This window comes from Kogia breviceps, chromosome 17 (assembly GCF_026419965.1).
Source record: "Kogia breviceps isolate mKogBre1 chromosome 17, mKogBre1 haplotype 1, whole genome shotgun sequence".
Classification (NCBI taxonomy): domain Eukaryota; kingdom Metazoa; phylum Chordata; class Mammalia; order Artiodactyla; family Physeteridae; genus Kogia; species Kogia breviceps.
In genome coordinates this window covers 26,955,212-26,977,379 of record NC_081326.1, presented here as the reverse complement: position 1 = coordinate 26,977,379, position 22,168 = coordinate 26,955,212, and the positions used below count along the sequence as shown (strand labels likewise).

The following is a 22,168-nucleotide window of genomic DNA, read 5'->3' as shown; positions in this document are numbered from 1 at the left end:
GCATGCATAAAACTTACGAGTGTTTGCCTCTGGGCTTTGGGAAATGTGTACTGGAATATACTCTTTACTTAGAAAATCTCTGTTCCGTATTTCTAAAAAGCCATCTCATAGGATTGTTGTGAGAATTAAATAAATTTAATACACGTAAAGTGATTATAAAATTGCTGGCTTGTAGTAAGCACTAAATAAATTTTTTAGTAAAAACTCTTTAAAAAAAATATACACACGTGCCTCATTTTCAATTAAAAAGAAACAAAATAAGACAAAATAAAATACAACTAAGGCAGTGGTTATCTGGATAAGTACCACAATGGATTTCAGTCTCTCCAGGGTGTGGAACAGCCTTAAGTCTTTTACTAAACAATTGCTGGGGAAGGAGCAATACTTTGGAAAACAGGTTGCTGGGATCAATCATGCCCCCTGGTGGTGGATTGCTGCTTAGCCAGAAAGTTAGCAAAGCCAAGGATAGAACCTGTCCACCGTGGCCCTGATGTATCAATATTATATGTTCTGTGGCATCCATTACCTTAACATCGTTAACCCTCAGACACCACTTTTGCTGATGTCAAGTGGCATCGGCGACCCAACAGCCAAACTGTTTAAGCCTGTGTTTCTGCTCGCTCTGCTGGATTTGCCTCCTGCTCACGTACAAACAGGGTCATTCTTCAGGCCTCCTTTATGCAACCTTTTCTCACTTTCACAGGTGACTAGACCCCAATGCAAAAAGTTAGCTACATTTTTTGAGTATATGTGGATATGCTGTATGTGTGGATTCATTTGTGTATTATATATGTGCATATTTTTCCATCAGCCAGTTTTGTGGATGTGCGATTTGTAGTCACACAGGATTCCACACTTAGAAGGGCCCTATGCTTGGTTTAATTCTCTGCTGTTGTTCTCCTGAAATTACTAAACATTTTTTAACAAGGGCCCTGTATTTCATTTCACTGGGCCTCACAAAGTAATGTTCTATTTTCAATGAGACTCACAACTCTAAATTTAATATAATAATTATTATTTTAGATGAGGAAACCAAAGTTTTGAGCAATTCAGGAACTCTTTTCAGGGTCTCACAACTGGTGTATTGTAGACAGAGAACCTACCTACTGGCTGTAAGAATTTCTCATGTGCATCAGGGTCACCTGATTGAAAGGCTTATTGAAAGTGCAGATTCCTAGATCACAGTCCAGAACCTACTGAAACATACTCTTTAGAGGAATGGTCTTAGAATCTGTACCTTAAGTAACTCTTCTACTGGCTTAGAGAACAAAGTCTATATTCAATTCATCTCTAATCTTAGAATCTAGCATACGCCTTCACTCATAGCAATAACTTAATAAACATTATGCTGATTAAGTATCCTTCAGTTACAGATCGACCAAGCATCACTTTTGCAGAAGAGCACCAGTGGTTTTCCATTCACGTGATTGAGAGTTTTATACGAGGAAGCCTTTATCAGCAGCTAGAGTTGAGACATTTTTGCCCTGCACTTGTTCCCCATTGAACATTCACATGGATAGAAAGCCTTTAAGTTGGTGCAATCTTTATATTTCAGAACTTTTCTGGCCAAAGAGTCAGAATCACAAATGAATAGTGCTGTCGGTCTCTCATAATATTATTGGGAATTTGATTCTTGAAATCAGAATTTAACAAATTAAATACTATGCAGACTTGGAGGTAAGGAAGACACAAAACATCTAGAATGTTCATGACCGGATGGAAGGCTATATAAACATTTAAAAATACTAGAGGGGGAAGGGGCTGAGAGGATGAGAGGAGGTGGAGGAGGAGGAGGCATGGGCTTGCGCTGCTGAAGTCCATTCACTCGCTGGCCACCTCCTGACAAGTAGAGGGGATCCACTGTGGACCAAGGAAAGTGGAGGAGCCTGGTGGCAGCCACCCCCTCTTCTGCACTTCCCTGCACTCTCATCTCTCTCGGCCTTGGCCTGTGACACAAGAAAGAGATGCTGGTTGCAAGTTTTGGAGATCCCTGTTTTTGATGGAACGCAGTTCTGTATAATTTTCATAAGATTCCTTGGCAATAACATACACTTGTGATGGACCCTAGAAATACTGCTATGTTAGGATTGGGTTCTGATTCCGAAGGATTTTCAAGAAAGAGTCCCTCTGCCATAGTACTGGCACACTGGTCAGCAAGAGAGAAGTAGAGGTACAGAACAACACAAAGGAAGAAGAGGACCTTCGCAAGTGGAATCGGGAAAGAAACATCGAAGCAGGGAAAGACGATGGTTTGACTGATGTACAGCAACAGTTTTCAGTGAAAGAAACACACTTTACCGAGGGAAATTGAAAATTGAAAATTGGCCTTCAGGCTAAGAGGACTAAAAAACCTCCAAGGAACTTAGAGAACTATGTATGTCGACCTGCCATAAAAACAACTATCAAGCACCCAAGAAAAGCACTTAAAAATGGGAAGATGGGCTTCCCTGGTGGCGCAATGGTTGAGACTCCGCCTGCCGATGCAGGCGACACGGGTTCGTGCCCCGGTCCGGGAGGATCCCACATGCCGCGGAGCGGCTGGGCCCGTGAGCCATGGCCGCTGAGCCTGCGCGTCTGGAGCCTGTGCTCCGCAACGGGAGAGGCCACAACAGTGAGGCCTGCATACCACAAAAAAAAAAAAAAAAAAAAAAAAAAAAGGGAAGATGACAGATGAAAAGAATGAACACTGTCATTTCAGTGGTGTCCGCTGATGCGCAAACGTTTACAATTTTGATGAACTCCAATTTGTCTGTTTTTTCTTCTATTGCCTGTGCTTTGGTGTCATGGCCAAGATATCACTGGCAAATCTAACATCATGAAGGTTTTCCCCTATGTTTTCTTCTAAGGGTTTACAGTTCTGGCTCTTATGTTTAGGTCTTTGAGAGATTTTCAGGTATCCATCTCACCCTGAACTTGCTCCCTGAGTTCAGAAACTGATTAAGATAGCAAGGCATACTTTGGACATGTGAAATTGTTATCAAAAATGTAATGTATAAGCTATGGATATTGGACTAGCAACTATTATTTTGATTAGGTAATACACTCCTATGATTCAGAATTTAAAAGATAAAAAAGGAAACAATAAAACATTGTTACCATCATTACCCTTCTCTCCCCTGAATACTCAAATCTATTTCAGAATCTCCTTTTAGGCAATCATGTGATAACCCCCTACTAACTATGATAGCTAGTTAAGCAGAACAACAATTTCTCAACCCAAATGAAGAAAAGTGTTCTGTATATTGAAATTATCTTACCTGGAAAATAAATAGAAACAAATTGTTTGGAACCAAAACTGGTGCAAAGAAACTTCCAGGAGTGTAACTCCATCAGTGCCTTTGATATCTCCCACAAATATATATATATATATATACACACACACAAACAAGCAAATACATGCAAAGCCCCTCATTTAAAAATATAAATGGTACCATACTGTAAAAAAAAAATTAGAAAAACTTACTTGAAAAAAATGCTGATATTAGATATTTTAAATTAAATTATTTTTACATGATTTTCTTTTCAAATGTATAGAAAGGGTATTAAAATATGTCAAATCATGTTGAGATTAAGAATGATTAATTTATTCATATAATTTTATCTAACTTAAATGGGCTTATTCTTTTTGATTAGAAATAACAAAATCCTTTTTCTGACTTGCAAATCTTTCTTCCCTTAGCTTAGAATTCCCAGGAATCATTGACTGTTTTCTCTCATTCGTCATAAATCAAGATACTAAATTCTGTTGTCTACCTCTCAGATGCATCTAACCACTGTCCCCTCCTTCTTAACTCTACTATCAATATTTCCACTCTAAACTTTAAAAATAGCTTCCTCTATGGTTTCTCTGCTTCAAGCCTCATTTCTTCAACACATCTTTCACAATACCAACAGAATCATTTTCCTAAACTATGTATCAGATCATTAACCCTCACTTTTCAAGGCCATAAGAGTTGAAAAGTAAAAACAAACAAAAAAGTAAAAGTAGCACCTTTGAAATGCTATTTGGAGAGCCCTGATGTCACATCTTAGCATCTCTACTACCTACTAGCTACAAGGACTTGGGCACTTGAAGCATGAAATGGTAGGCTTTCTGAAAAGCCTTCCTTGATTGTTACTTATAGAGACTTAGGCCAGAGCCCTAAATCAGGCCAGGCTCTTGACTCTCGTTCCCCAGTCCATGCTCCTGCTCTTGTGTGGGCTCCAGCCACACCTGAGATGACTTATCTCAAGATACACAATCTTATCATGCCTCACTGATGTACATGTATTCCTTTAATCAGATGCCCACTGAAATACTGGTTCAAATTCTACTTTCTTTGCAAAACCTTTTAAAACCAGATTTAGTTATTTCATCCTCCAGACTCCTCTAATTGAATGTTCAAGTCTCTGTTATAGCTGTTGCTTAATTCTGTCATCTTTTCACCCTTTGTGGACACAGGTGCCTGCTCCATTAGAATGTAAGTTCTTAGTGACTCACAATTAGGTCATTTATGTTTTGACTAACAAGTGATGGGGTAACCAACTCCTCCAGTTTGCTGAGGTTTTTCCTGGTTTGAGCATCAAAAGAACTCGCCCTGAGAAACCCTTTAGGGCAAACCAAGGTATACAGCCTCCTAATGTATAGCACAGTTCAAAGCCTACAGAAGGGTTATAAAGTGTCACTGGCATAGTCAAGAACTTTGGTTAGCTTTCATAAATGAATCTCTAAAGATTTTCTTCACTGTGTGGTCCTTAACCTACAAGTCTTGGTCGATGTTACTGTGAAGTATTGAATATTATATTTCCTTGGTCATCCTATATTGAGAAAATTTGATTATTTCAAGAGATTAAAACATTCTTAAAATAAAATTAGTATTTTGAATATTAAAATGTTATTCTAGTCAGATGGCTAATCTCAAAAGATAGGAGAAATTGAAATGCTGCTGGAAAGTGTTGACTAGGAGGGAAGAAAAATAAAACAATCCAGCCTATATTACATAGTCTCTTCATTAAAATGCTATTGGATTCATTCCTTTGTTTCACACCACTGTGTATGATTATAGTACATAAAACCTCCAGATCTTCCTGCTATTAGGCATTTAAAAATATCCATTCCAGATTTTCAAAACAAGTTTTACATATACAGTAATTATATCACATGCATGTGCAATGCTTAGATTATATTTATCATACCACCTTAAATTTAGACCATCTCTATTAGGATTGACTTAATCATTTTCATAACGATGCCCTGGGCATTTCCTAATAGGGCAGGAAGTAATTCTATTTGATGGGAGTTCACAGGTGCTAGACAGACACTTGGCTTTGCACCATGTTCTAAAAGAGAAATAAGAAAAATAGTTTCAGAACTACTGGACACCTGTCCTGCACACATACCTTTGTTACCTTTTGTTATGGTAACACATCTTTAGGTTCTGCAGAGCACAGCTGGATGCTGCCAGTGTTGGCAAGTCACATGACATGGTGGAACAAACCATGGATTGAGATTCAGAAGACCTAGGTTTCAGTGTAGTTGACCTCTCTGGTCTCCAACAAGGAGATAATCCTATCCATGTAATTAACTGTGGTGAAAAACTCATAAGAATAATTGTGGAAGTGACTTCCAAGTCATAAAGTTGAGGCACCATAATGGGACATTTTTAATTAGGGGTGTACATCAGAATAACCTTCATGCCTTCCAAAATACAAGCGGGTCCCTCTCCAAGGCCAACTGAATCAGAATCTCCAGGGATAGAGATCAGAAATATTTTTTAAAGGCCCACAGATATTTCTGATTTACTTACCTTTTTATTAACTATTGGGCCAATACAAGATCATTAGTTTTCTAGAATGATGGACCTGAAATCAAATCCCTTCCAAATCTCTTAATAATGTTGTGACTTTGAATTATACATTAATATGTTGAGCCTCAGTTTCTCTAGTTTGAAAACTGGAAATATAAACACTTCTTTGTGTAGAGATGTAGGTAAAACATCTAGGTCAGATGTCTGATAAGTAACCTAAATACCTGAAGATCATAAAACAAAAGGGAGTGTTGGCGACTGTGGCTAATTGGAGGATGCAAGCCTTGATTAAATATATTTTGAAAAATTACCGTAAAGACTGACCTGGTCACACAAAATGTAGCTGCAGGCATGAAATTTGGTTTTTACCCCTAACATACTGGCCAGTAAATAACCAATTCTCAAGTACTATATAAAATATAAAATCCTGAACTGTCTGAAAGTATGTTTCTATATGTATGTGTTAAGATACTGCTAAATACAGGATTATATACTGATTCAGCAAATATTCAGTGCCCATTATGTACTTGTAAGTCCAGATAGAGATACTAAAAGAACTAATTCAAAGAGTTTACAGCTGAGAGAGAGACAGAGAGGAAGAGAGAGGCAGAAGATAAAATAAAACATGTCCATTACTAACAATACTGATACTACCAAAACTACATTTCCACGTCTTATTTTTTATTAACGTTCTACCCAGGTATTTGTGACTGTCTGAATTCTTATATACAGTTTTTAAACATCACTAATGACTAGAAATATTTGGAATTTTAAGTAATTTTTTTTAAAAACAGAGTATATTTTAACTAGATTGACATGGCAGTTTGTTGTGAAATAAGAAGGCTAATTAATGCTAAGGCTCCATCCAGGTTTAAGATTCTATAATTAGGAAGCAATAAATCATGGAATCATCACGTAAGAGGAACCACTGACCAAATGACTCAGAGTTATTCTTAGAGCTGGAGCATCTCTTCACATATTTGGGGAAAATTTTCATCATGTGAGATCGTCTTGCAACCTAAAAAGTACAAAGCCTGGCAGCTTTCTCATTCTGTTAAAATTGGACTGTCCCCTGTCATCATCACAGGTCAGATTTTCCAAACTCATCTAAAATCTGAGGAAAATAATTTTACAAAGCCTACTGCTAATATTTATTTCAAATCATGACTCCTCCACTTTTTAGATCTGTGACTTAGGCAAGTTACTGCACTTAAGTTTTCGTTTCCTCATCATTAAAATGGTGATGATCAGAACTGAATAAGACTTGTCATGAGGGTTAAATGAGACAATGTTTGTAAAGCACTTAGCAGAGCCTTGGCATATAGTAATAGTTCACAAATGGTGTCTAGCATTTGGATGATCATTTTTACTGTTACACAACTATGGCCATGTTGTCTTAAAGCTCAGGAATCTTTAATGTCTTCATAATTACCCATGCCAGACATTTTTGCAGGAGGCTTCCCTGCTTGCAAATCCTCTCTCACAGGCGGCCATTCAAGATTAGATATAAACTCGGATCTGACTCAGTCCAAAGCTCAAGTGCATTCTACTTCACCCCAACTGTTATGGAGAGAAATAAATCTTGGGAAAAAACCTGGCCTTTTCTTTTGTCTCTCCTACCTTTGGGGTTTCTGCTAAAGATTTTATTTTTAAGGAAAGGTCTTGAAGATACAAAACACACACACACACACACACACACACACACACACACGAAAAATACTCTGATGTGATAAAGGCCAGCTTCATTAACCTGACACTGAAGACTCCATTATCTGGTTGGAATTTACTTCTCTAGCCTCCCTTCCCCATTTCTCTCCTTCCCTTTTTGCACAGCCTACTCCAGCCAAAACTGACCAGTTATTCCTCATGCAGGCAGAATCCTTCCCTCTTCATGCGCCAGATGTTCAGCCTTCTCCGGAATCTCCAAATTCTACTCCATTTCCAGGCTTGGCAACAATGTTGGCCCTTCCAGAATTCTCAAAAAAAGTGCTTGGGCTTTAGACTGAGTCAGACCCAAGTTCATATGTGATCTTCATACCTGACTAGTTGTATATTGGTGGAGTCTTTAAAAATGTCAGCATCTGTGTCTTGCCTATAAATAAAATTCTATACTATAGTGCTGATAGGAGGATTGACTGCACAACCAAGAAACATAGGCACTAACAACATGTCTCAGGGACATCAGTGGTTACTTCCTGCCTGGAATTATGATCACTTCTTCTACTTGCTTATGTACGGAAATGGTACAGAACAACTGGATCACTATGTGGGAAGAACAATTTGAGCTGGATCTCTAGTCTCATTCCTTACACCAAAATAAAATTTTAGATGAATCAAAGTCTTAAATGTAAAAAATGAAACATCAACAGCAAAAAAATGGAAGAAAAGACAGGTGAGTTTATTGATGAGTTGGAGTGGAGAAGGCCTTTCTAAGCAGGACACAATAGTCAAAAGATTGTACAATGAAAAGACTGCCGATTATAGCTAATTAAAATTTTTCAATGTTCCTACAGCAAACAAACAATATAAAAATAAAATTATATCAAACTGAGAAAATACATTTTCAACCCATATGATGAAAGGTTAACTTTCTTAATTTAAAAAGAGCTTTTATATATAAACAAAAAATGCTGAATACTCCAATTAAAAAAAAATAGACAAAGTATTTGGTCAGGTAGCAAATAAAAGTATTTGATCGGGTAGCAAATACACATGAGTAGTTAAGTGTGAAAAGATGTTCTCTTCTGCTAAAAAAATAATATAAATTAAAGCAAAGAGATACAGTTTTTAACCTATTGGAAGGGCAAAACTTAAGAAGGTAGTATGTGATGTTGGTATTGGTTAGGGCCGCAGGCCTTCTCATGCACTGTTGGGATGGTTCAACTTAACAAATTTTGTTAAGATAAAAACAGGACATTCCTTTGATTCACTACTCACACTGCTAGAAATTTAGCTTAGAAATAAATTCAAGACCTACACAGTAATAAGCTAGCTGCAAAAAGTTTTGTAATTAAAAAAAAGTTAGGGGCTTCGCTGGTGGTGCAGTGGTTGAGAATCCGCCTGCCGATGCAGGGGATACGGGTTCGTGCCCCGGTCCGGGAGGATCCCACATGCCGCGGAGCGGCTGGGCCCGTGACCCATGGCCGCTGAGCCTGGGCGTCCGGAGCCTGTGCTCCACAATGGGAGAGGCCACAGCAGTGAGAGGCCTGCATACCGCCCCCCCCCAAAAAAAAGTTAGTTAGTTGTTAATATATGCCTGATAAATGGAGTCATGATATGTACCAAACACGGACTTCTATGCAGTTATTTTAAAAAGTATGACATTGACGAGGATATTTCTAATATTAAGTGGGAAAAAACTGATTCTGGTGGTATAAATTGAAAATGTGGGGGTAGGGTGGGTTGAGTGTGCATCAATATACATATACAATGTACATTTTTTTTAGAAAAATAATAAGAAACTGAGAAGTACCTACTTTTAGGGAGCAGAACTGAGTGGGGAAGGTGGGGACATGTGGAATAAAGGGATATTTTTATTTTTATGCCTTTCTCAACCAGTCGAGGCCCTGGATCTAGTAATCATAACTTTGTATATTACATCTAAATTGTATATACACTATAAACAGCTCGTTTATTGTGGGCTTTTGTTCCCAGTTTGTCAGCTAAGACAACTAGAAAGGCCCACAGTTTTGAACGCTGGATATAATCTATTAACTGGATTAAGAAATACAATTTGCTATTGTGTAGAAGTTCAAACATTTTTTAAAAAGAAGGGCCTTCGAGAACACCCACCAAATGCTGGCAGAAGACCTCAGACCTCCCAAAAGGCAAGAAACTCCCCACGTACCTGGGTAGGGCAAAAGAAAAAAGAATAAACACAGACAAAGAATAGGGACGGGACCTGCACCAGTGGGAGGGAGCTGTGAAGGAGGAAAGATGCCCACACACTAGAAGCCCCTTCGCGGGTGGAGACTGTGGGTGGCGGAGGTGGGAAGCTTAAGAGCCGCGGAGGAGAGCGCAGCCACAGGGTGCAGAGGGCAAAGCGGAGAGATTCCCGCACAGAGGATAGGTGCCGACCAGCACTGACCAGCACTCACCAGCCCGAGAGGCTTGTCTGCTCCCCCTCCGGGCCGGGGAGCTGGTGGGGGCCGGGAGCTGAGGCTTGGGCTGCAGTCGGATCCTAGGGAAAGGTCTGGAGTTGGCAGAGTGAAAAGAACCTGAAGGGGTTAGTGCGCCACGGCTGGCCGGGAGGGAGTCCGGTTGAAGTCTGGAGCTGCCGAAGAGGCAAGAGACCTTTTCTTCCCTCTTTGGTTTCTGAGGCACGAGGAGAGGGGATTAAGCGCGCCGCGTAAAGGAGCTCCAGAAACGGGCGCGAGCCGCGGCTGTCGGCACGGACAGTAGAGACGGGTGTGGGACGCTAAGGTTGCTGCTGCCGCCACCAAGAGGCCTGTGTGCGAGCACAGGTCACTCTCCACACCGGCCCTCCCGGGAGCCCGTGCAGCCCACCACTGCCGGGGTCCTGGGATCCAGGGATAGCTTCCCCGGGAGAACGCGCAGCGCGCCTCGGACCGGTGCAGCGTCACGCCGGCCTCTGACGTCGCAGGATCACCCCACATCCGTGCCCCTCCCTCCCCCCAGCCTGAGTGAGCTGGAGCCCCCGAATCAGCTGCTCCTTTAACCCTGTCCTGTCTGAGCGAAGGGCAGACGCCCTCGGACGACCTACACGCAGAGGCGGGACCAAGTCCAAAGCTGAACCCCAGGAGCTGTGCAAACAAAGAGGAGGGGGAGGTCTCTCCCAGCAGCCTCAGAAGCAGCGGATTAAAGCTCCACAATCAACTTGAAGTGCCCTGCATCTGTGGAAAACCTGAATAGACAACGAATCATCCCAAGTTGAGGAGGTGGACTTTGGGAGCAAGATATACTATTATTTTCCCCTTTTTTCTTTTTGTGAGTGTGTATGTGTGTGCTGCTGTGTGAGATTTTGTCTGTATAGCTTTGCTTTCACCATTTGTCCTAGGGTTAGAGTGACCAGTTTTTCTTTGTTTTTTTTTAATAGAAATTTTTCTTCTTAATAATAAATTTTTATTTTAATAACTATACTTTATCCTACTTTTTGTCTTCTCCCTTTCTTTCTTCCTTCCTTCCTCCCCTCCTTCCTTCCTTCTTTTCTTGCTTTCTTCCTTCATTTTTTCCTTCCTCCATTCCTTTCTTCTTTCCTCCCTTCCTTCCTTCCCTCCCTCCCTCCGTCCTTCCTTCCTTTTCTTTCCTATCTATTTTTTCTCCCTTTTATTTTGAGCCGTGTGGATTAAAGGCTCTTGGCGCTCTAGCCAGGCACCAGGGCTGTGTCTCTGAGGTGGGAGAACCAACTTCAGGACACTGGTCCACAAGAGACCTCTCAGCTCCACGCACTATCAAACGGTGAAAATCTCCCAGAGATCTCCATCTCAACACCAAGACCCAGCTTCACTCAACGACCAGCAATGAACAGTGCTGGACACGCTATCCCCAACAAAGAGCAAGACAGGTCTACAGCCCCATCCATTAGCAGAGAGGCTGCCTGAAATCATAATAAGGCTACCAACATCCCCAAACACACCACCAGACGTGGACCTGTCCACCAGAAAGACAAGATCCAGCCTCATCCACCAGAACAGAGGCACTAGTCCCCCCAACCAGGAAACCTACTCAAACCACCTAACCAACCTTAGCCACTGGGGACAGCCACCAAAAACAACGGGAACTATGAACCTGAAGCCTGCAAAAAGGAGACCCCAAACACAGTAAGATAAGCAAAATGAGAAGACAGAAAAACACACAGCAGATGAAGGAACAAGATAAAAACACACCAGACCTAACAAATGAAGAGGAAATAGGCAGTCTACCTGAAAAAGAATTCAGAATAATAATGATAGTAAAGATGAGTCAAAATCTTGGAAATAGAATAGACAAATTGCAAGAAACAGTTAACAAGGACCTAGAAGAAATAAAGAGGAAGCAAGCAACTATGAGCAACACAATAAATAAAATGAAAAATACTCTAGATGGGATCAATAGGAGAATAACTGAGGCAGAAGGACAGATAAGTGACCTGGAAGATAAAATAGTGGAAATAACTACTGCAGAGCAGAATAAAGAAAAAAGAATGAAAAGAACTTAAGACAGTCTCAGAGACCTCTGGGACAACATTAAACGCACCAACATTGGAATTATAGGGGTCCCAGAAGAAGAAGAGAAAAAGAAAGGGACTGAGAAAATATTTGAAGAGATTATAGTTGAAAACTTCGCTAATATAGGAAAGGAAATAGTCAATCAAGTCCAGGAAGCACAGAGTCCCATACAGGATAAACCCAAGCATAAACACGCCAAGACACATAATAATCAAACTGTCAAAAATTAAATACAAAGAAAACATATTAAAAGCAGCAAGGGAAAAACAACAAATAACACACAAGGGAATCCCCATAAGGTTAACATCTGATCTTTCAGAAGAAACTCTACAAGCCAGAAGGGAGTGGCAGGACATATTTAAAGTGGTGAAGGAAAAAAAAACCTACAACCAAGATTACTCTACCCAGCAAGGATCTCCTTCAGATTTGATGGAGAAATTACAACCTTTACAGACAAGCAAAAGCTGAGAGAGTTCAGTGGCACCAAACCAGCTCTACAACAAATGCTAAAGGAACTTCTCTAGGCAAGGAACACAAGAGAAGGAAAAGACCTACAAGAACAACCCAAAACAATTAAATAAATGGTAATAGGAACATACATATTGATAATTACCTTAAATGTAAAAGGATTAAATGCTCCCACCAAAAGACACAGACTGGCTGAATGGATACAAAAACAAGACCCATATATATGCTGTGTACAAGAGACCCACTTCAGACCTAGGGACACATACAGACTGAAAGTAAGGGGATGGAAAAAGATATTCCATGCAAATGGAAATCAGAAGAAAGCTGGAGGAACAATTCTCATATCAGACAAAATAGACTTTAAAATAAAAACTATTACAAGAGACAAAGAAGGACACTACATAATGATCAAGGGATCGATCCATGAGGAAGATATAACAACTGTAAATATTTATGTACCCAACATAGGAGCACCTCAATACATAAGGCAAATACTAACAGCCATAAAAGGGGAAATTGACAGTAACACAATCATAGTAGGGGACTTTAACACCCCACTTTCACCAATGGACAGATCATCCAAAATGAAAATAAGTAAGGAAACACAAGCTTTAAATGATACATTAAACAAGATGGGCTTAATTGATATTTATAGGACATTCCATCCAAAAACAAAAGAATACACATTCTTCTCAAGTGCTCATGGAACATTCTCCAGGATCAATCATATATTGGGTCACAAATCTAGCCTTGGCAAATTTAAGAAAATTGAAATCATATGAAGTATCTTTTCCGACCACAATGCTATGAGACTAGATATCAATTACAGGAAAAGATCTGTAAAAAATACAAACACATGGAGGCGAAACAATACACTACTTAACAACGAAGTGATCGCTGAAGAAATCAAAGAGGAAATCAAAAAATACTTAGAAACAAATGACAATGGAGACACAATGACTCAAAACATATGGAATACAGCAAAAGCAGTTCTAAGAGGGAAGTTTATAGCAACACAATCATACCTTAAGAAACAGGAAATATCTCGAATAAACAACCTAAATTTGCACTTAAAGCAATTAGAGAAAGAAGAACAAAAAAACCCCAAATTTAGCAGAAGGAAAGAAACCATAAGGATCAGAGAAGAAATAAATGAAAAAGAAATGAAGGAAACAATAGCAAAGATCAATAAAAGTAAAAGCTGGTTCTTTGAGAAGATAAATAAAATTGATAAACCATTAGCCAGACTCATCAAGAAAAAAAGGGGGAAGACTCAAATCAATGGAATTAGAAATGAAAAAAAAGATGTAACAACGAACACTGCAGAAATACAAAAGATTATTAGAGATTACTACAAGCAACTGTATGCCAATAAAATGGACAACCTGGAAGAAATGGACAAATTCTTAGAAATGCACAACCTGCTGAGACTGAACCAGGAAGAAAGAGAAAATATGAACAGACCAATCACAAGCACTGAAATTGAGACTGTGATTAAAAATCTTCCAACAAACAAAAGCCCGGGACCAGATGGCTTCACAGGCGAATTCTATCAAACATTTAGAGAAGAGCTAACACCTATCCTTCTCAAACTCTTCCAAAAGATAGCAGAGGGAGGAACACTTCCAAACTCATTCTATGAGGCCAACATCACCCTGATACCAAAACCAGACAAAGACGTCACAAAGAAAGAAAACTACAGGCCAATATCACTGATGAACATAGATGCAAAAATCCTCAACAAAATATTAGCAAACAGAATCCAACAGCATATTAAAAGGATCATACACCATGATCAAGTGGGGTTTATTCCAGGAATGCAAGGATTTTTCAATATATGCAAATCAATCAATGTGATACACCATATCAACAAACTGAAGGAGAAAAACCATATGATCATCTCAATAGATGCAGAGAACGCTTTTGACAAAATTCAACACCGATTTATGATAAAAACCCTGCAGAAAGTAGGCATACAGGGAACTTTTCTCAACATAATAAAGGCCATATATGACAAACCCACAGCCAACATCGTTGTCAATGGTGAAAAACTGAAACCATTTCCACTAAGATCAGGAACAAGACAAGGTTGCCCACTCTCACCACTCTTATTCAACATAGTTTTGGAAGTTCTAGCCACAGCAATCAGAGAAGGAAAAGAAATGAAAGGAATCCAAATAGGAAAAGAAGAAGTAAAGCTGTCACTGTTTGCAGATGACATGATACTATCCATAGAGAATCCTAAGGATACTACCAGAAAACTACTAGAGCTAATCAATGAATTTGGTAAAGTTGCAGGATACAAAATTAATGCACAGAAATCCCTGGCATTCTTATACAGTAATGAAAAATCTGAGAGTGAAATTAAGAAAACACCCCCATTTACCATTGCAACAAAAAGAATAAAATATCTAGGAATAAACCTACCTAAGGAGACAAAAGACTTGTATGCAGAAAACTATAAGACACTGATGAAAGAAATTAAACATGATACAAATAGATGGAGAAATATACCATGTTCTTGGATTGGAAGAATCAACATTGTGAAAATGACTACTACCCAAAGCAATCTACAGATTCAATGCGATCCCTATCAAATTACCACTGGCATTTTTTACAGAACTAGAACAAAATATTTCACAATTTGTATGGAAACACAAAAGACCCCAAATAGCCAAAGCAATCTTGAGAACGAAAAATGGAGCTGGAGGAATCAAGCTCCCTGACTTCAGACTATACTACAAGCCTACAGTAATCAAGACAGTATGGTACTGGCACAAAAACAGAAATATAGATCAATGGAACAGGATAGAAAGCCCATAGATAAACCCACACACATATGGTCACCTTATCTTTGATAAAGGAGGGAAGGATATACAGTGGAGAAAAGACAGCCTCTTCAATAAGTGGTGCTGGGATAACTGGACAGCTACCTGTAAAAGTATGAAATTAGAACACTCCCTAACACCACACACAAAAATAAACTCAAAATGGGTTAAAGACTTAAATGTAAGGCCAGACACTATCAAACTCTTAGAGGAAAATATAGGCAGAACACTCTATGACATAAATCACAGCAAGATCCTTTATGACCCATCTCCTAGAGAAATGCAAATAAAAAGAAAAATAAACAAATGGGACCTAATGAAACTTAAAAGCTTTTGCACAGCAAAGGATACCATAAACAAGACCAAAAGACAACCCTCAGAATGGGAGAAAATATTTGCAAATGAAGCAACTGACAAAGGAGTAATTTCCAAAATTTATAAGCAACTCATGCAGCTCAATAACAAAAAAACAAACAACCCAATCCAAAAATGGGCAGAAGAACTAAATAGACATCTCTCCAAAGAAGATATACAGATTGCTAACAAACACATGAAAGAATGCTCAACCTCATTAATCATTAGAGAAATGCAAATCAAAACTACAATGAGATATCATCTCACACCGGTCAGATTGGCCATCATCAAAAACTCTAGAAACAGGGGCTTCCCTGGTGGCGCAGTGGTTGAGAATCCACCTGCCGATGCAGGAGACACGGGTTCGTGCCCTGGTCCGGGAAGATCCCACATGCCGCGGAGCAACTGAGCCCGTGAGCCATGGCCGCTGAGCCTGTGCGTCCGGAGCCTGTGCTCCGCAACGGGAGAGGCCACAACAGTGAGAGGCCCGCATACCGCAAAAAAAAAAAAAAAAAAAAAAACTCTAGAAACAATAAATGCTGGAGAGGGTGTGGAGAAAAGGGAACCCTCTTGCACTGCTGGTGGGAATGTAAATTGATACAGCCGCTATGGAGAACAGTATGGAAGTTCCTTAAAAAACTACAAATAGAACTACCATATGACCCTGCAATCCCACTACTGGGAATATACCCTGAGAAAACTATAATTCAGAAAGACTCATGTACCAAAATGTTCATTGCAGCTCTATTTACAATAGCCAGGACATGGAAGCAACCTAAGTGTCCATCAACAGATGAATGGATAAAGAAGATGTGGCACATATATACAATGGAATATTACTCAGCCATAAAAAGAAATGAAACTGAGTTATTTATAATGAGGTGGATGGACCCGGAGTCTGTCATACAGAGTGAAGTAAGTCAGAAGGAGAAAAACAAATACCGTATGCTAACACATATATATGGACTCTAAGGGAAAAAAATGTCATGAAGAGGTTAGTGGTAGGATGGGAATAAAACACAGACTTACTCGAGCATGGACTTGAGGATATGGGGAGGGGGAGGGGTGGGCTGTGACGAAGTGGGGGAGTGGCAGGGACATATATACACTATCAAATGTAAATTAGATAGCTGGTGGGAAGCTGCTGCATAGCACAGGGAGATCACCTCTGTGCTGTGTGACCGCCTGGGGGGGTGGGATAGGGAGGGTGGGAGAGAGGGTGATGCAAGAGGGAGGAGATGTGGGAGCATGTGTGTATGTATAACTGATTTAGTTTGTTGTAGAGGGAAAACTAACACACTATTGTAAAACAATTATACTCCAATAAAGATGTTAAAATAAAAAAAAAAAAAAAAAAAGACAACCCTTAGAATGGGAGAAAATATTTGCAAATAAAGCAACTGACAAAGGATTAATATCCAAAATTTATAAGCAATTCATGCAGCTCAATAACAAAAAAACAAACAACCCAATCCAAAAATGGGCAGAAGAACTAAATAGACATTTCTCCAAAGAAGATATACAGATTACCAACAAACACATGAAAGAATGCTCAACATCATTAATCATTAGAGAAATGCAAATCAAAACTACAATGAGATATCATCTCACACTGGTCAGATTGGCCATCATCAAAAACTCTAGAAACAATAAATGCTGGAGAGAGTGTGGAGAAAAGGGAACCCTCTTGCACTGCTGGTGGGAATGTAAATTGATACAGCCACTATGGAGAACAATATGGAGGTTCCTTAAGAAACTAAAAATAGAACTACCGTACGACCCAGCAATCCCAATAGTGGGCATATACCCTGAGAAAACCATAATTCAGAAAGACTCATGTACCAAAATGTTCATTGCAGCTCTATTTACAATGGCCAGGACATGGAAGCAACCTAAGTGTCCATCAACAGATGAATGGATAAAGAAGATATGGCACATATATACAATGGAATATTACTCAGCCATAAAAAGAAATGAAACTAAGTTATTTGTAATGAGGTGGATAGAGCTGGAGTCTGTCATACAGAGTGAAGTAAGTCAGAAGGAGAAAAACAAATACCGTATGCTAACACATATATATGGACTTTAAGGAAAAAAAAATGTCATGAAGAGATTAGTGGTAGGATGGGAATAACACATAGACCTACTAGAGCATGGACTTGAGGATATGGGGTGGGGGAAGGGCAAGCTGTGACAAAGTGAGAGTGGCAGGGACATATATACACTACCAAATGTAAATTAGATAGCTAGTGGGAAGGTGCCACATAGCACAGGGAGATCACCTCTGTGCTTTGTGACCACCTAGAGGGGTGGGATAGGGAGGGTGGGAGAGAGGGTGATGCAAGAGGGAAGAGATATGGGAACATACGTATAACCGATTCACTTTGTTGTAAACGAAAAACTAACACACTATTGTAAAACCGTTATACTCCAATAAAGATGTTTAAAAAAAAAAAAGAAGGGCCTTCACACTGAAAGATTGGAACCACTGGTGACGTAAAGGGATAAAAATAAAACACATATAACTGTGACGGGAACTCCTTATGCTGTTGAAGAGGAATCAGGAAAGGGTAGGTGTGGCTTTAAGAACGATTTGTGATATTTCAACCCTACCCTGACAAGCGATCTGAAAATGTCGCATAATATCTACCTTCACGGCTTCCCTGGTGGCGCAGTGGTTGAGAGTCCGCCTGCCGATGCAGGGGACCCGCGTTCGTGCCCCGGTCCGGGAAGATCCCACATGCCGCAGAGCGGCTGGGCCCGTGAACCATGGCTGCTGAGCCTGCGGCGTCCGGAGCCTGTGCTCCACAGCGGGAGTGGCCACTGGCCACGACAGTGAGAGGCCCACGTACCGAAAACAAACAAACAAAAAATACCAAAAAAATGTCTACCTTCAGGCATCAGCAGTACTTATTTTTTAGAATGAAAACTGAAAACACTGCTTTACAAGGAGGCCATCGCCACCTATCTAATCATGTTTATAAATAAATGAAATCTATATTCTAACAGTGAAAATGCAGCTATGTGAGCTTATCACTTGCTCAGATTTGAATGTATTCAAACTTTCAAACAGTAGAAGAGGTCTTAAGCCTCATGTCAGCCTAACACCCCACCTGTTAACTGTTTGGGGTTGTTTGCACAATCACAGTGCGAAGGAGTAGGGCCTCCTGCTATCACTTACGTCATGTATGTGAAAAAGGTGCTCAGGGGCTCCAGGGAATGATTCCGGAAATACTCAAATTCTCTGCATAGCTTTTTTCTCATCTCCGTGTCAATAATGGAAACAGCAAGAGGATTTGTTTGGTTAGCCAAGAAGTTGCCATAATCAGTGGTCTGGAGATGAATTTTCAGATCTGAAATTAAATGAAACCCCAAATCAGGTGAAATTTTGAACATGCATGAATAACCTTTACAACATTAATTGAAAGTATGGTAACTTTATGACAAATGCATATTTAATCATTATCTTATTTGACCTTAATATAAGGTCTACATATGATTTAGATTTGAGCATCAATCTCTAAAGCAATAAAAAATTCATGTTAACACAGTCTAGTACTATATAACAATTTTTAATTACCTGAAAAAAATCTAGAATTATTTAGCACAGCTCAAAAGAACATAAAAAAAACCACCTAGTCCAGAGATTGCAAATTCGTTTTACCTGAGCCAACTTAGTCATTTGAAAATAGTGCTAGGAAAACTGTTTGAGGATATTAAGTCTCCATCTCAGCTTGATGGAAAAGAAAAGTTTAATACTCATATTTACCATGGGTATGGGAGGGCAGCCACCAATATCCTTTGGCTACAAATGAAGAAGCTGAGTTTCAGCAGGTCTAAATGGGAGTTATATAGTAGTGGAGCTTAAACTAGGAGATGGGTCTCCTTACTCTTGAATTCCAACATCATTTCCATGGGACCATGCTAGATGTCCTTTAAATGGCAATGTTTTTGGTTGCCAGATAATTTAATTGATTTCCAACTTCATTTATTGTCACTTCATCCTGAACAAACCATTTGTTTTCCAGCCCTACACTTCTGTTAATACGGATCCCATCTAACTCTATAGAATTGGCCCCCTCCCCTTTTCAGATTGCTCATTATAATGTATCCTTCAGCATTAAAATAATAGTTACCAGTGATTGAGTGCTTATTGCGTTATCAGGCATTGTATCAAGTGTGTATTATCTCATTTACTACTCATGGCAACCCTATGAGTTAGGAATGATTTTTAGTCCTTTTTACACATAAGAACCCTGAAGCTCAGAGAGCTTAATAGCTTGCTCAAAATCACGTTGATAAATGAACTCAAAGCCAACCTCATATATTAAAAATCTGTAATTTATTGCCAATCAGTTAAATCAGATTATCAGTTGTTCTGTAAAGCCTTAATTCTGTCTGGCAGAATTATTCAATCTCACGCTGAATTTCAAAGTACTTGGGTAATATTTCTAGCACAGCTCCTGTCCCAGGATATTATAAAGTCTTAATATGTTAACTCTAAAAATGCAGTTCTGCTTTCTTAGTTATATCTTTTATCTTTTGGTTCCTTGTGCAGTACCCAACATATGAGTGTTCTTAAATATCTGAATATCAAAAATGTCTTTGGCACCATCTAGCACACAACCGGAGACAATATAGCATCCTGGAGCTTACTGTATTTTTCATTCAAACATTTATTAAGCATCTGTTATGTGCTGTTACCACAGGAGGCCCAAAATGGACAAGACATATTCCTCATCTTCAAGGAAACTCACAATCTGGTGGAGGTAGAGGCACGACAAACAGATGATACAAACAACTAAGTTCAGTGATAAAGATAAGAACCTTGATTTATGGGAACGTAGAAAATAAGAGCAAGATGCATAGGGATGAGAGCAAAAAAACCTAGGAGAGTTTCCAGAAGAAGGTTAAGCCAGAGGTGAGCCTTAAGGTGCTATGTAAGAGAGCAAGGAAGGCATTCCATGAATTAGTATGGGTATGGTGGGTGCAAGAAACTCAAAACAGTTCAGTGTGGTTTGAAGCACTGAGTGGGAGAGAAGGAGGGGTAAGAAGTGAAGACAGAGAAATAAGCAGGGACTGTCCCCAGGAAGGCTTGGTGTGACTTCCTTGATCCTGAGGATAACAGGGAGCTCCTGTGGGCTATGAGCTAATTGCTCTGTAAGCTGGGGGGAGGGTGGATTTGCAGTTAGGCACTCAAGTGGTTCTTGAGTCTCTGAGATTCAGCAGACAGGCATTCTTCCTCAGTGTCTGGAGTAGATCATGCATCAGAAATGCTCTTCATCTGATTGACTGCAGAATTTATTTGCTCAATTACCTATTTAATTAACTTAATTTAAAAAATCATACTCTTTTGCTATGTCTTCTTTGGCTTTTATTTTGACAGTCAGATTTTTATACAGTTTGACAGTTTGCCTTCTCAGCACTGAGGAATATTTGCCAACAGAAGTGACACAAATGGTATGTCTTCCAAAACCATGGTATTGCTCATGTGACATATGTTTCTTTTAAGCAAAATAACTTCCAAACCTTTCAGCTGCCAGTGAGATTCTGATATTAAATGCCTCAAGTGTTTCAGGGCTTCCCTGGTGGTGCAGTGGTTAAAAATCCGCCTGCCAATGCAGGGGACACGGGTTCAATCCCTCGTCTAGGAAGATCCCACATGACGCGGAGCAACTAGGCCCGTGAGCCACAACTACTGAGCCTGCGCTCTAGAGCCCAAGAGCCACAACTACTGAAGCCCGCGTGCCTAGAGCCCGTGTTCCACAACAGAGTAGCCTCCACTGGCTGCAACTAGAGAAAGCCCGAGTGCAGCAGTGAAGACCCAATGCAGCCAAAAAGAAATAAGTAAAATAAATAAATTTATTTTAAAAAAATGTCTCAAGTGTTTCAGACCCTGTAAGCAATCTTGTAATACTGTGCTCGGTGGAGAGACAGCTGAGATAGAAGAAGCCCTGTCTCACCAGCCCCAAGATGATCCAAGGGACACTTGCAATCAGATCCTAAGAAAATATTAAGACCTGAAAAATTTGCTGAGATAATACCATTATCTGTCAGTAATGACAATAATGCTTATAGTTTTATAGTTTTTAAAATAGGATCACATATTTTTCCTTGCATTTCCCTAAATGCTTATCTAAATAGGTATGTGATGAATAGAGCTTTGTGGTCAAATACATTTGGAATAAAAAGGCTTCTTAACTGCAGGAACTGAAAGCCTTTAATACATTAATTTGAATGATTTCTTTGGAAAGAGTATGGAACCTCCCAAGCCACCAGAAATCAACGGAGCCACCCACAGAGCTCATTTCGGAAAATTACACTCTTATGCAGAGTAGTGTCAAGTGGCATTTTTTCTTTTTTTACTCAAATGAGGAACTGTGAGATCACTACCAACTAAATCAATGTTATAGGTCCCAGATATAATAACATAAAGGGAACAGATTGAGCTATTATAACAAATATCTGAGTATATCACCCAGAGTAATGTATATGCAATGTGCCCGCATGTGTGTACACAGGGTCATAAAGTAAAAATGCATCTTCTGTGGGTTGCAGTCCATTG

The 22,168-nt window shown here is 39.6% G+C and overlaps 1 protein-coding gene across 1 annotated transcript in view; it reads right to left on the bottom strand.

Moving 5' to 3' along the window:
- Positions 1-22,168, bottom strand: part of ATP6V0D2 (ATPase H+ transporting V0 subunit d2) — a 57,642-nt gene that overhangs the window by 26,322 nt on the left and 9,152 nt on the right. The window contains exon 2 of the mRNA XM_059043570.2: positions 18,785-18,956. Coding sequence (XP_058899553.1) covers positions 18,785-18,956 — 172 coding nt within the window. The remainder of the gene's footprint in view (positions 1-18,784; positions 18,957-22,168) is intronic.